Genomic DNA, 15,000 nt, shown 5'->3' on the forward strand with positions numbered 1-15,000 from the left:
ACATTTCTCAGAGGCAGAGCTGCTCTGGAGGCAGAAACAATCTGATTGGTTGAGTTAAACTTCAATGGGCGGAGTCAAAAAAACAGTTTTTCAGAACGCAAGTTAGCTAACTGGCAAACTGGAATGGCAAAGAGGGAACGCTGGCCAATAAAATATAAATGCAATAACTTCTTTTTTCAGTTATTCATGGCCATGGTATTCATGATGTTGAAGCTCAGCTAGCTAACTAGCTAACCTAGATAACTTAGTATGACTAGATTATATTTTATTTTCAGTTAGTAGCAGAGTGCTAGGCTTCATAATATTAGCTTCCTCCTCTCATACCTCTTGTCTTTTTCACTGAGCTTCAGTCTAATGTTGCTTAGCCAGAAAAACGGTTCTTTGGCTCCGCCCACTGAGGTTTAACTCAACCAATCAGATTATTTCTGCCTCCAGAGCAGCTCTGACTCTGAGAAATGTTTGTAGAACTAAAACTTAGCTTAGCTAGGAGGAGATAAGTTGTCGATGTTGTTGCAATTGTTGCAAAAATATTGTGTATTTTATCTCTGTTGTATTGTATATCTGTTTTTAACAGTGTTTTTACAAAAGCCCATCTAGGGACAAACATTGCAAATTAGCTTAGGCTATAAATGTTATGATATGCGACATCATTTTCGTTGAGATGTTCTATGTCTATGTATCTGTCCCTATTCAAATAAACATTGAAATGAAATGAAAAAAAATCCTACCGGCCACTAGAGGCCAATGAAGTGTCCTAGTCTACTTTAAAAGCCCCTTTAAAGCGTTGAAATTATATTGATTTTTGTTTATGCTGGTGGTTGTTTGCCTTTGGATGATCACAGGTCCACCCTCCTTTTTATTCACCACCGTCTCACTGTTTTCCTCCCAACCCACCAGGTCTCAGCTGCTGGAGAGTCTGAGGGAGACGAGGGAGGAGAAGAAGAGGAGGCGCAAAGGCCTGAGGGAGTTTGAGGAGGAGTTTTACCGACAGACCGGAAGGTGAGAGGGAGAGAGAGAGACGCTTTGTGTGTCCACAGGCACAAGACAAATGATTTTCAGCACAGATCTGATCACACTCAGCTGATGTGAATCTGATCCTCTTGTGCCCGGAGAAAAACCACATGGCGTCTGATTTTTTCCCTTTTTAGACAGAGATCAGGTGTCTCCACAAATAGTTGAAAAGGTCCAGTGACCAATTCCAATCTTTGAGAAGTCCACCTCTTAACCTCTTACAGCTTAATTGGATTTCTGAAGGTTGTGTTCAAGCCCCCTTAGGAGTTTTGATTCGTTTTTAAGATCCAGTGCTAACAGGAAACTGAATTGAAATGATCTTAAAGTTAAAATGTCATTAGTGTCAAGTTGTCCAGTGTTTTTATCTTGTTTCCAGACCCTGATATTTTAATCAAATTCTCTCACTGCAGTGGCAGATAATCTGCTGGTTTCAGTAAATTTCACTTGATTCATGCCAATATGACTTCTTCTTTCAAGAAATCATCATAAAACAATGAAGAAAATCTGGAAACAAGAAACTTTCTCCAAGACAATTTCACTTTTACTTTTAAGTAAATGTCCTGAAACAAGTTATATTCTGAAAAAAAGTCACATTTGTTGAAACCGGTAAAATTATCTGCCAGTGCAGTGAGATGATTTCACTAAATAAAATCCTAAAATCAGCTTGATAAGTCTGGAGACAAAAGAAAATAACTGAACAAAACTTTCTGCCACAACACATTGCCTTTTTTTGCACCATTGAAGAAGATTGTTTGGAGGATCGCCAGCCTCCAAGAGTAGTTTGTTCTTCATTTCTACTTTTCTTTTTCAAAATCACTTATTTGGTTTTAAGGCGAGATAGTGACAGACTGTTTTGTTTTTCTGTTGTGTTTTGTGAGCCCAGGAACACAAACTGTTCGCATAATTGCCATCGCCAGCACCAATACTGTATTTGTTTATATACTGGGTAGAGGATCTGTTTCTACATACTTAAAAATTTGGAGCTGTCTATAGGAGCTGTGTGTTTGTGTGTGTGTGTGTGTGTGTTTGCAGATGTCTTTACCTCATCATGTTGAATTGCAGTCTGATTTCCTCCCACACCCCTTTAGCAGGAACATTTGTTTCCAGTCAGAATAGCAGGTACTTTTTCACAGGGAGCTAAATCTGAACTTTCACCGTCGCCTCATTCAGCATCATATTTATATTTTAAGTTCACTCCGCTGATAACAGTAATATCAGCCAGACAGGGAGGGAGGGCTGGGGTTCAAACCTGCATCCTGGTGCATCACAGGCACCTGATTATCACTTTCAGCTACATCCAAACCCATATTTTCCATAGTTTCCCATAGTTTGCTAAGTTGAGTTTATTATATTATTGCTCACACAAAAAACTAAATAGAAGCAGAATTTACATAAGAATGAGGGGCCTATATAAAAAATCTATACTACCGATCACAAAGATCTAGCATCATGAAGGACGGAAGGAGATCCACATCAGAAAAACGTGTGTTTTGTCACCTGAGAGCCACATTGGACATATTGGCTGCATCTGACATCTTGAATCATACTGCATACTGTACTATGATACTTTATATACCTATATAACCTATATAATACCTACATATTAGGTGTTTTGAATAGAACGCTTAGAATAGAGAGCTTCGAATTTTAAAGTGTCAGTAAAATACCAGAAAAACCAACAAATTGCAGAACTCACCATGCTTAACTGAAGATATTAGCAATGAATTGTGTATTGAGATTAATGAGACTGATGTGTTCACAACTTTTGTGAATTCCCTTAAAACAGTTTTTTTTAATAGTAAAGTGTCTGGTAGAATAAACAGATTTCCCAGCCACAGCCAAATTTTACCAGCATTTGCCTTGTAGCTTGTGTTAATTTGGCAGCAGTCAGTAGGGGCTTTCAGACACAGTTAGTCAAATCAACACAAAATAGCAAGGACCAGATAAAGAAACATCTAAGAAAGTATGTACCCAATATATATGCAAATACATTGGTAAAAATAAAATACATTTTCCCATCATTTCTGATACACACTGATGTATAAAACTAATTCAGTAAGAGTTCAATCTGTGTTTGACTTCTCTCACGATCCCACCATTTTTTTTTATAATAAACATCCACAGTAGATAGCATAGCATATTATGTCTATATAGTATATATGTTTTTTATAAAATGTCTTCCCATGGAACAAAGCTTAGGCTATTCATATGTTCAGCATGTTATGTCTTACAATACTGATACTGCTGTTTTTTTTTTTTATCACTTTGCATTTTTTATAATAGTTATCTCATTTAAAAAAGACAAAACAGCAACAAAAAAAGATTTCCTAAGTACTATAATAATAATGTCTGAGGTTTAGAAGGCAACACTGATGTTGATGGTGATGGAAATGCTTTGGGGAATTTTCACTCTAGCGTACCAAGCCCTGCAGAGCCACTCATTTACTTGATAAGGGCAGAGTTATAATTGTTCATCACTGTTTATATTAATATTCATGTCAGGGTTTTGGGGTTCTGGGTCCCTGTAGATGAGGCATTCAAACACTACAAGGCTAAATGTCAGCTGTTCATCAGGGATGTGATTTTTAAAGTTTCCTCCGTGTCTGAACTTTTGTGGACACGCAGTCCGTACTCATTTCTCAAGTTACTGTTTTCCTGCTTTTTGTATTCCCGACCACATCCCTGGTTTGTATTGATCTGTTCTCCTGTTTACTGACAGAACCTGCCAAAAAGAGGATCGTACGCCCATGTCGGAGGAATACCAGGAGTACAAACAGCTAAAGGCCAAACTCCGCCTGCTGGAAGTCCTGCTCAGCAAACAAGAAGTCACCAAAACCATGTGAGAGATAATGGACGCCACCTCCTTCCTATCCTTCTGCTTCAAATTGTTCAAGAAGAAATTCTGGTCTGCCCATATGTCCTTAAGTGCACCGGTACACTTAAGGGAAAAGGGACTCTGATCCACCCTTTTACCCTCAAGTGTACACTTGTATTTGTGAGAGTACACTAGTATGCAAGCACTTAAGTGCGCACTTGCACCCTTGGGAGTACACTTGTATCCTTGAGAGAGAAACAGGAGACTGTAGCTACGTTCACACTGCAGACCTTCATGCTCGATTGCTGCTCATTTGGATTCTTTTTATTGATGAGTACTCACATTTATTCTAGGGTGGAAACCAATATGAACACTAAAAAAAGAAGTCACATCTGTTTTTGCACCTACACTTGTTCTGCTTGTTTCAACATATTTCGGTTAGTTTGTGCCTTTGAGTTTTGACTGAATTGAGGCGTCTCCCCAAATACCAATCAAGTCGTCTATTTTGACTTTTTTTACATTGTTGTCTCGTTGTCTTCCATGCTTCCTGCTCAATCAAAATGACAAAATTCTGAGAGTTGTCTCAGGTGAATGATGCAAGAATTTCTTATTCATGGTAACGCTGACAAATTCTGATGTGAGCGTTCACATAGAAGTTGCGTGTCGACAGAAGCAACACTCGGTGCTCTTGTGGATAAAGAAAAAAGTCCTTAGGTCTATAGGTGCTCACTGAAAACAGGAACCAGATCTGTAGAAAACAACTGAGATACCAGCACTAAGAATGAGAACTTCCAATTAGCAGAAAGTAAAGTAAACTCTTGAGCTGTTTACACAAAGTCCAACGCTCTCTAAATCCAATAAGGAGGGAATTGGATCTGGAATTTGGATCTTTGAAACTTGGTTTGGCTCAGAACCAATGCATTTCGACCCTAAAGCCTTCATCAGGACAAGAATCCATGCAGCTCTTTGCTGTTCACACTGATTAGAAAACATCAGATCTGAGTCACATGTGAGGAAAAAAATAAATCAGAATTGGGAAACTTTCAGCTGCAGTGTGAACGTAGCCTCTGATCTACCCTTGTACCCTCAAGTGTACACTTCAAGATGCATTCATGCCACTCAGAATGCAAGACCAAGATCAATGAGAGACCAAGATCCCTCTGAGAAATGGACCTGAACTAATTTGGGTACAATCTGAGAACATCTGCATTAAATTATACCTGAGTACATCAAATATACACAAGCCCTTTCTGAAAAGCACTAGCCACTGGCTATCATGTGGGTGAAACTTCCATAACTGTGTTACAGCTGTCATTCACACTAGCAAAGACTATAGCTGAGTAATTGGGTGCGTTTGTGCATTGGCCTCATTAGAGTTGGGGTTTTTCTGAAAATAATCAAATCAAAGACTCCTTCTCAGTCCCTCCTCTCCAGAGTGTACATTTTGTATAAACATAGTGTACATACTCTATTATACTTTTCTAATTTCACTCAAAAAAGAGACCAAGACTCTTCTCTCTACTGCTTGTATACCAGCATCCTAAAGTGTGCGTTTGTCTACTTGCATCCTAAAGTGTGGATTATTTTCTACAACCGCATTTATTCCAATCTTGAGAGACTGGGAACTTTTTAGGGGTAAAGCTCCACAGTACCATTCCAAGTGTAATTTAAAACTTGTATCCTTTCCATCGTGGACGAGTGCTAGACTTGTGGACCAAAAAATATTTTCTACCAGACTAGGTGTGTGTGAATGTGTGTGTGCCAAACTGACACTGAAAGCACTTTAATCTCAGTTGCTGGGTTTGTGGAAGAACAAAGAAGAAGTCTGCTTTATGAATGGCTTCCTTTAGAAGGTTCAGTCCTTGCAGTGGCTTATGTGTCCATCAACAGCCAAATGTCCCTAAGCAAGACAAGAACCTCCTACCTGTTCACTTATTGTAAAGGTGCGTTCACAACAAGCATGTTTGAAGCAGTTTATGTGAACTCTGCAGTGTTTCCTCCTTCAATTGGTTGGTTTGTCCAGGTGAGTTCAATGACCTTTGAACTCCAAATAATGGCACAGAGAGTCTCTAACAAGAGAACTACGGTGCGGTTCCTTAGGAGTTAGAACGTAATCTGGACCAGGTGCAGGAAAGCACCTCAAAATACAGTTGGGATTATGGGTATAGAAGGAGACGGATGTTGACATCTGATAGCAAGCAGTTCTGCCAGCTAAATCTCTAGCCTGACAGGTGGAAAAAAACTCTGTCCAATAGACAAGCTACTTGTAAGTCATGTGACTTTTGTTTACAAGCCCTGGTTGTCTTGTATTTGGTCAGTGTGAACCTAAACAAACCAAATACACATAATACAACAAAGTCAACTTTTCAACTATGGTTCGGACCAAAGAAAACAAACTGTAGGTGTGATCACACTCTAACTCACTCTGGATAAGAGCATCAGTTAAATGTCTAAAATGTAGATAGTTGGTACTGTATGTCTCCTCACTTTTCGTCAGCCTGTATGTCATCGCTGGCTCTAGCTTTTGTTTTGGCTTGGACTTCTGCATTGGCTAGCCATGCCAACTTTTAAACATGTGAATAAAAAAAGAAATTAAATGAGATTCAGGAGTCTCAATCTACTTCTAAAAGGGCTGGCAAAGTTTACATTTATATTTTATCCAATTTAGCTGATGTTTTTATCCAGAGTGCCTTGCAGTGGGTGAATAGGTGAGTGAACTGGGATCTGGGATGGCAGCTTCAGCTTTTGGAAGGAGCCATTTATAAACTGGACCTGTTCGGGACAAAGAGGCAATGTACGAATTATTGTTAGATCAAATATGTAAAAATATTCCTTATTATGAAAAAAAACAACAACATGGAGCAATTATAGAGAAATATAGACATCATATTTACGTCATATTTACTATATAATCTACATGGCACTTTATTTTTAAAAAATGACTTTATTTTTAGCCAAAGCCTGAATACATTATGCAATTTGATCCAACTCTGCATTTAGAGTTCACAAGATTCTTTGACTAACACATGAAAACTGGAGCTGGTGGAAGTGCATATGCAGGCATACAACACTTTATATTGCGTTTACATTTGCACATCATGTATGCAGACTATTTGAATCTACCAACAGCTAAATAAATCATTTGTCAACATATATCAGAGCTAGAAATATTTGCATGTTTCTGGTATAAGTGGCTATTCCTGTACAGGGAAATTAGGGAAATTAACACTATACTATCTTAAAAAGTTAGTTGGCAGGTAAAATCATGAGTGGTGAATTTTGTAATTTACCAGACACTGTAGCTTACTGACAAAAAAAGTTAGTCTCTGTAGGTAAATGTTACTGCGTCTCTCTACTGTGTCAGTGTTAGTGTTGTGTTCAAGGGCTGCAAGTTGCGGGGCTGAACAACCAAACGCCAAAAATCACACTCAAAGATTCCCTAAATGTGAGTAATAATACATGGTCTTGTTGTACTCCAGTAGATTACAAGTGAAAGGGAACTGTGCAGTATTCTTTAAGTATTCTCGAATGAGTAAAGTCTTAATGTCAAAAGTTAATGTGAAAAATGTGTAAAATCTAAGATTATATACCATCTAGATCCTAGAGTGATGAACCCAAACAATCTCTGTCTCTCTGTACCTTTGTACCTATCAGACACAATCCCATGAATCCCTGTCAGAATGGTTTCTACTGTATTCAGACTGATAGAATCTAATTTCTTGTGTTTTTGCATGGTAGCAAAAAGTTGTACTAGTGAAATTAAGAGTTTCCTTCCAAAATGTGAAATCCACTGTTTGACCAAAGAGACGCCTACTGTCATAAAATGATCGATAACACAAATTTGATGGTAATATTAAAATCTGACTTTTGAGATTACACAAATTTAAACAAATTAAGGTACATTTTAAAAGATGTAACTTGAGGTCCTTTCTGAAGAAGATAGATTGAGTCCTTGGTTGACAAAACACTTTTACGGTCTAGATTTTACCGATATTGAATGATGAACTTTGCGAAATGGTTTGTATTATCTATTTTAATTTCTTTCAATTATGGATATTAGCATTTTGGAAATAAACTCTTCATGTTTTCTTCTGTAAGGTGTGGTTTTCAGTGGGATAATAACAGTTGTAATCTGTTTTAGATACAGCACACTGAGGAGTGGGACCTCATTTCAAAATTTCTCACAGAGTCCTTGAACTGATTTAAAGACACAATCCAGAAAAGACACGATCTTTAACTACAAAAACTTAAGTCCAATTAAGTTACTATGCAAATAAACTGGTGGTGGGACAAATGTTTTCTTTGGGGTTCTTCATTTCGAAATTTGGAATGCTAACCATGCTAACCTGCCATCTTAGGGAAACAGGACAAATCTACAAATATTTTCCCGTCAAATATTCAGTGAAGAATGGAGGATTTTCAGGTGTCAGGCTAGAAACAGAGAGCTAGCTGAGTCAGCTTGTTGTGGTGTGGCTGTAGATCCATTCAGTAATGTTCTCAGTAAAAGTGAATAGTGTGATAAGGTGGATTTGTTTCCAAATGTAGGTTACTGTGACACAGTAAACTGTCTTGTCTTTAGCCCTAGTCTCTACTCCAAAACATGAAGAGTTGTAGCTTGAGAAGAGTCAGCTCAATTAACCTTAACAAACTGTTAGCTAGCTAACTAGCCAGCAAACACACTGATGTTAATGTGAACATGCTAACGCTAGCTGCTACTAGATAAGTTAGCTAGTGTAAAGTAAAGACAATGACGGGACAGCTAACTAGATATTGAATAGCCAACTAATAAGCTAACTGAACACAAAATCGATGTGGCAAAATCAGTTCCCAGCCAAAACCAGCTCATAAATTAACATATCTTTTCAGTTCTGTTGAGATGGCCAAGCTGTATGTTTAGAAACACAAGCTGTTCAGAGCCAGTTGCCCCACAACTGAGGAACTCCAATATGGCCGCCAGAGGGTGTGTTACATCACCCGAAAGCCCTCCATAACCAACTAAAATTCAAAATATCAGTGCACCACTTAAAGCACGAAGCAGCCAAATTTTATTTTGGTGTCCTAACAAAACCTGCGAGAAAAACTGAAAAGGGTGAAATTTTTACCCTGATCTGCTATAGTGTGACTGCATAACAGGAGGTTTGATTCCCACAGTATCCATGTCTGTCCCTGTCGAAGTGTCTTTGAGCCGGACACTTTCTGCTCGAGGTTCCAGTCCTGCTTGTCTCTGTATTCTGAAATCTCTGGTGAAATATGTATGTTTGACTCAGAGGGCTATGCGAAGAAACAAAATGCTAATTACACTGTATGTGATATGGTGACTGAAGTGCTCTAAAGTTCTAAAAAATCCTTAAATCTTCACAAACTCTTGTTGTGGTTTTCCACCCTAAACTGTTGGATGTTGGGTTTCGGTGCACGTCGGTGTCGATGTTTTTATTCTTGTTTTTGCTAGAGAATTATTCATGGTTTCAAAATCTCTGCTCCCTTGCTATGATCAAAAACTGTCCCTGTATTGTGCAATTCTGGTTTGCTTGACTCTTTTCTATACAGACAAGTTGAAAATAAATATTTTTGCTATAAACCATTTTTTTTTTGTCATTTTTATTATGTTAGATCAACACAACATAACTTTTAGTATGTGTAAGAATAAATAACAGAACACTGCAAACAAACAAAATGATGAAATCAATCATGTGACATAAATAATTTTAAGTTGAAGTATCAAAAGCATGCTGCAGCTACATCTGACCATACTCAGATGGTCATTAACTACAGTAACAATCAATCCCTCCGAGATATTGCAGTTTCTCTATGATTAGGACCAAAAAGACTTGAATTTGGAGCAAACCTTTTGAAAAATTTGCAGGGCAGTTTGCAGCGTTTTCTGTGCTCATTTGCAAGAATCAGGGGTGGGAGGGTGACCTGGTGACCATCCCATCATCAAAGGGCCACATCTTTGATCTTCACAACAACCAATGAACATCAGCAGTGTCCATGTTACATTTCATGACATCACATGTCAAGTAAAGACAAGATAAAATCGTGAATCAAGGTGACAATCATCAGCTAATTAGCAATTAATTTGATTTGATTGTTTATTGTGTTAAAACTTAAGATGATTTGTCAATGTTTCTTACAGTACAAGGGGGTTTTGTGCTGTAAATCGTCTTTTTGCCTAAATAATCTTGCAATCAGAAAATTGCAAGATCCTGGAGGGATTGAGCAAACATGTTGGCCTTATACACACTCATGTTCAACTGATAATGAACCCACTGTTTAATTTTCTGATGCTGGAAACTGAAATTATGTTGGAACATTACTAAATTTCAGCTCTTTGAAAGACATGAAGCAGTCACAGATTTTGACGTCAGCAGTTACAGTGTGTTTTGTTGCCGTTTGCTTTGTTAAATGAACAGTCAAGTGATTAATTTGCGATATATTAGTTGTCCATCAGTTTACTGAGATACGACCTCTCCGTTCAATCAAACAACCTCACTGTGCATTTGGCCATATCAGATCATCACTACATAAAATAATACAAATCCATTCTGTCTTGAACAAGCAGTTACCATTTATTTTGTCTGTTAGCTGCTTGATCAGTTGGTTTGTTACCTTTGGCAAAAAAAAGCAAGAAAATTAAAATTATATTTAATTGTAGCTCTAAGGAGTGCCAGAAACAGTCAGCAGAAGTCAGAAGAATCACAGCTTGCTAAGAGCGGTTAGAGGAGCAGACGTGTTTCATTGTTTAAGACAGTTTAGCGCTTTTGGCATGTGAGTCCTAAATTTATCTTGGTTTGATAAAAGATAATACCTCAGAGGACAATTGTTTTTTTTTGTTAGTGAGATATTTAGCAGCCATGAGGTTCTACTGTGTCTGAAAATGCATCAGAGACGCCTAAAAAAAACCCAGCCAAAATCGGCACATTTGATGAAAATGTAATTCTTGGCTTGACAGGAGTTAATACCTCACTTTTCTATCATTGCTGAGATGCTGCATTTAACAGTCCTACATAGATGCCTCAAACAAGAATAAAATGAAATCACCACATTTGATGGAAATGCCATGCTAACTCAGCAGTGTCTTTTTCTGCTACATTGTGCTATAACACAAGCTGAATTAACGCACCCTCATGTCAGAAACAATGATATTATCCTTCAACACACAAGCTGTCCTTTAACCTTGGCCTGTTCTCACATGTGTGTGTTGCATCTTTAACAGTCCACCCACAACCCCCAGACCCCCCCAAATCCCTTAAACCCCCTGGATACAAAAATAGTAATACATGTACAGTAATTTTAAATCTACTTTGAGCTATGGGGGATAGGAAAGGACAAGAGGAGACTGCGGTTTGCTAGGAAGCTTTGTAGCGTATGTGGCCACATGCTTGCTGCTATCAGATGGATAGATAGTAAATATTAGTCTTGCAGTTGCAGACATTCAAAATCCTCCAGGTATGACGCATTATGAAAATTTACACCTCCTCACCTTAAAATGCTAATGTAGATTTCTCAAGATTGTGTCCAGATAGAGCCCTAAAACATATTTAAAGCTGCAATATGCATTTTTTTTGTACATTACAATAACAAAGGAATATGATATATTATAGATTATCAGTCTGTGACCCTGTGTGTTCATGCCTAAATCCCCCTGTTTGCCTGACTTCTCAGTGATGTTCATGATGGTTTTGGGAGTATACCATTTGCAGTGGGCGTGGCCAGTGGTGAGCTGGTTGTGGCTATCAAGGTAAGGCTAGCAACAGCAGCGCAGGGAAGTCACAGCAACAACAATGGAGGAAAACAGTAACAAACTAAAGAGCAGAGAAGCTAAACGTGCCCGGTCCAAAACAGTAAACATCAGTGTTCCTTTTTTTATTGCAGATTGGCTGCGTTCACCGTCTGCTTCACCATCGCCTGTGGAGGCTTTACAGATGGCAGTTACCTTGGTCAGGCGGGACTAACGATACACGGCAAAAAGTTGCATATTGTCGCTTTAAACACTGGTGTAAATATACTAAAATAACTAATAAAAGATCTATTGAAAAACGATTTTATTTTCAGAAGCTGCTGTTTTCATAAGACTTTAGGGTTAGGAACAATCTTTATTTGGATTGCAGTTGACAGTTTTAGAGAGCTCGTTGTTGAGGAGAGTCAAGCACGTTAATATCCTACTTTTGGCATTAAAATAAGTTAATTATACAAATGAAAAAGCTTTACAGTAAAATTGGTTCTGTAGCGAAAAAGCAGCCATGATGGAGGGGAGGAGTGGTGGGTTAAGAGCTACATTAGTGTTAGCTGGTTAGCTGATTAGCCACTAGCCACATAGCCAATAACCCAGCTACAAACTTAGCCTGCATTTAAGCAACAGGTCAGCAAATAGGTAGCCAACAATTAGACAGTTTGCTTGCCAGCTACTAGCTAGCCATCAATCCAGCAATGAGCAGGTGGTGAACTTAGCTAGTAGCTAGTTAGCCACCTTCTAGCCATCAAGTCAGTGATTAGCAGGTTAGCTTGTTAGCCAGCCAAACAATCAAGCTAACGTCCCACACTAATGTTGCAGATCTTGCAGCTGGGGTCTTTCTTAGCGTTGACGGTGGACAGGCTCATGAGCTGGTGCCCGCTGATCTGCGCTACCGTTCCCAGCGACAGATCCAGCGGCTCCGTGTAGATCACCTCCAGGATCACATCCTGGGCGTGACGGAAAGACAGCGACCCGTCTTCCTGTTCGACGCAGGTCAGGAAGCAGTTACTGGATCTGTCCAGTGCCGGTAACCTCCCTTTACAGAAGGAGTCTCCTTTGGAGCCCTCAGGAGCCAGGACCAGGATGACGTAGTGGTACGCCGTGTACATGCAGTAGAAATCCCCGAAGTAGATGTTGGTGTTTTGGTTGAAGAGGATGTCTGCTTGGACCTGTAAGAAAATAAATATTACAGCTTTAACAATGTATGAACACACAGTGCAGAGTCTCCCTCCAAGAATATCCGTTAGCCTCAGTGGTTTCTTCATAGCGCTGTACCTGGAAGCGGTAGGGTCCATACGGGGAGTCCTGGGGGGGTTTTCCTGTGTTGAACTCTGTGTTGCAGCTGAAGAAGATCCCCTCCAGTTTGCCGCTGATGGGTGATCCGTGGCTGCCGCTGTTGTCTTTCACCGACGGTAACATCCGGTTACACTGAGCATCTCTGGAACGATAAGAGGGGCTGTTCACAACGTAGACCGGGTTAATACACAGCAGCATGCAGGCGTGCAGAAGGACAGGCAGAAGGAGAGGCATGTACTGTAGTGCCTCCTGTTACACTTCTGGAAGTTCAGAATATAGACCATTAATTAATACAAGAGACATGCAGGCAGACATGCAGCAAGAGGAGACTGTTCTGTACAAACATTTCTTGGAAGCAGATCTTCTCTGGATTGGTTGAGTTAAACCTCAGTGGGCGGAGCCAAAGAACCACAGTTTTTCCGTGTGCAAGTTAGCCAACTGGCAAACTTGAATGGCAAAGAAGGAACTCTGGTCAAAATATTTTTTAAAAATGGCAGTGACTTCTTTTTCAGTGATTCATGACCACGGCTTCATGAGGTTGAAGGTCAGCAGCTAGCTAAGTAGATCGCTATAGGCTAGTATGGCTAGTTTGAACTTGGAAGGTCAGCTAGCTAACTAGCTAAACTAGATAACTTAGTATGGCTAGATTCAATATTTTCACTTAGTAGCAACAATATAGACTTCATAATATTGTTATGGACTGATGTGGATTGATTTTATTAACTGTATATTGATTTTGTGTTGATGTTCAGATCTCTATTTACTGGACTTGTGTATATATTTATTGACACTGATACTTCCACGAACTACTGATAATGCTCTTACTAACTACTGATGATATTGATGTATTTACACTATACAAATCTATTTTAGTTGAACTGATCTTATTTTATCTATTGCTTGTCTACTGATATACAGTTTATGTAACTCCCTCCTTCTATTAACAATGTCTAATGTCCAGTGCCTGTTCTTTATACTACCTGCCCAGGGACTACGGATGAAAACTAGCCTTCTTGGCTAATTCTGGTATATTTTTTTAATGTGCACTGTCCCTGTCAAATAAACTAATAAATGAATGAAATGAAATGAAATATTAGCTTCCTCTCTTACCTCTTGTCTTTTCACTGAGCTTCAGTCTAATGTTGCTTAGCCAGAAAAACTGTGGATCTTTGGCTCCGCCCACTGAGGTTTAACAGTCAGATTATTTCTGTCTCCAGAGCAGCTCTGACTGAGAAATGTTTGTAGAACTAAAATTGCAATCGGACATGGAGGCAGACATTATGAAATGATAAGACAGACAGACTGACAGATACATACTATGGATCCATAGACAAGACAGTTAGACAGGCAGACAGATGAATAGATGGATAAATAGATAAAAATACAGAGAGGCAGCAAGACAGACAGTCATGCAGATGGACAAAGGCAGACTAGCTGATAAACAGGCAGACTATGAATAAAAATGTAAATTTTGAATGAACCTTTTGACCCAAACAACAAATTACTAAAATGTAATCTCTATGTCAGTTTTGTAGTCTAACCCATCCTGTGCAGTCAGGAAACAGGAGCAGCTAGAGCCATTGAATCTCATCTGTTTAAGTGCTTCTATTTAGATTTGACATTTACAGAATGACACTCAAATGGAGAATTAAACCCTCCAAAATGGGTTTAATTGTCCCTTTAACAATAGCCTCAGCTCACATATTATAATGCTGTCTGGGGGAAAAAGCTCTTAAAAGCTCCACTCCAACAACTAAAGCTACCAGAAATGAAACTTTACTATTTACATTTAAATATTAAAGCGACACATGGATCTGTTTCCTCTCACATCACTTGGAGAAAAGCTCATGTCTAAAGAATAAAGACGTAACTATCTGTATGAAACTTTATTTCTGTCTGTACGCACATTTACACTCACAATCCATATTTCTAATTTTACAATCACAACTACGCAATTAATCATTTACATAACATTTCTTTACATTTTAAACACCCTAACCCTCTCACTCAGAGTGACGAGTGCAACAATCAATCAATCAACCCATCAATTAGTCAACCAGTCAGCCACTTAAACTGTTATAACCAATCAACCAGCCAATAAATTACTGTAAATAATCAACCTAACTATCAAGCAAATCCATCA

The 15,000-nt window shown here is 38.8% G+C and overlaps 2 protein-coding genes across 2 annotated transcripts in view; one reads left to right on the top strand and one right to left on the bottom strand.

Moving 5' to 3' along the window:
* The window catches only part of LOC139662269 (protein FAM13A-like), a gene marked incomplete at its 5' end in the record, with an annotated part of 8,216 nt that extends 4,362 nt beyond the window's left edge, over nucleotides 1-3,854 (top strand). The window contains 2 exons of the mRNA XM_071540910.1: nucleotides 898-999; nucleotides 3,731-3,854. Coding sequence (XP_071397011.1) covers nucleotides 898-999; nucleotides 3,731-3,854 — 226 coding nt within the window. The remainder of the gene's footprint in view (nucleotides 1-897; nucleotides 1,000-3,730) is intronic.
* Nucleotides 3,855-12,355: 8,501 nt separating this feature from the next.
* The window catches only part of LOC139662268 (phytanoyl-CoA hydroxylase-interacting protein-like), a gene marked incomplete at its 5' end in the record, with an annotated part of 12,334 nt that continues 9,689 nt past the window's right edge, over nucleotides 12,356-15,000 (bottom strand). The window contains 2 exons of the mRNA XM_071540909.1: nucleotides 12,356-12,730; nucleotides 12,837-12,999. Coding sequence (XP_071397010.1) covers nucleotides 12,356-12,730; nucleotides 12,837-12,999 — 538 coding nt within the window. The remainder of the gene's footprint in view (nucleotides 12,731-12,836; nucleotides 13,000-15,000) is intronic.

Source organism: Centroberyx affinis, unplaced genomic scaffold (genome assembly GCF_046629955.1).
Source record: "Centroberyx affinis isolate AG114_WGS23_722 - 3 ecotype Tasmania unplaced genomic scaffold, CSIRO-AGI_Caff_v1 ptg003744l_1, whole genome shotgun sequence".
In the NCBI taxonomy this organism is placed as follows: domain Eukaryota; kingdom Metazoa; phylum Chordata; class Actinopteri; order Beryciformes; family Berycidae; genus Centroberyx; species Centroberyx affinis.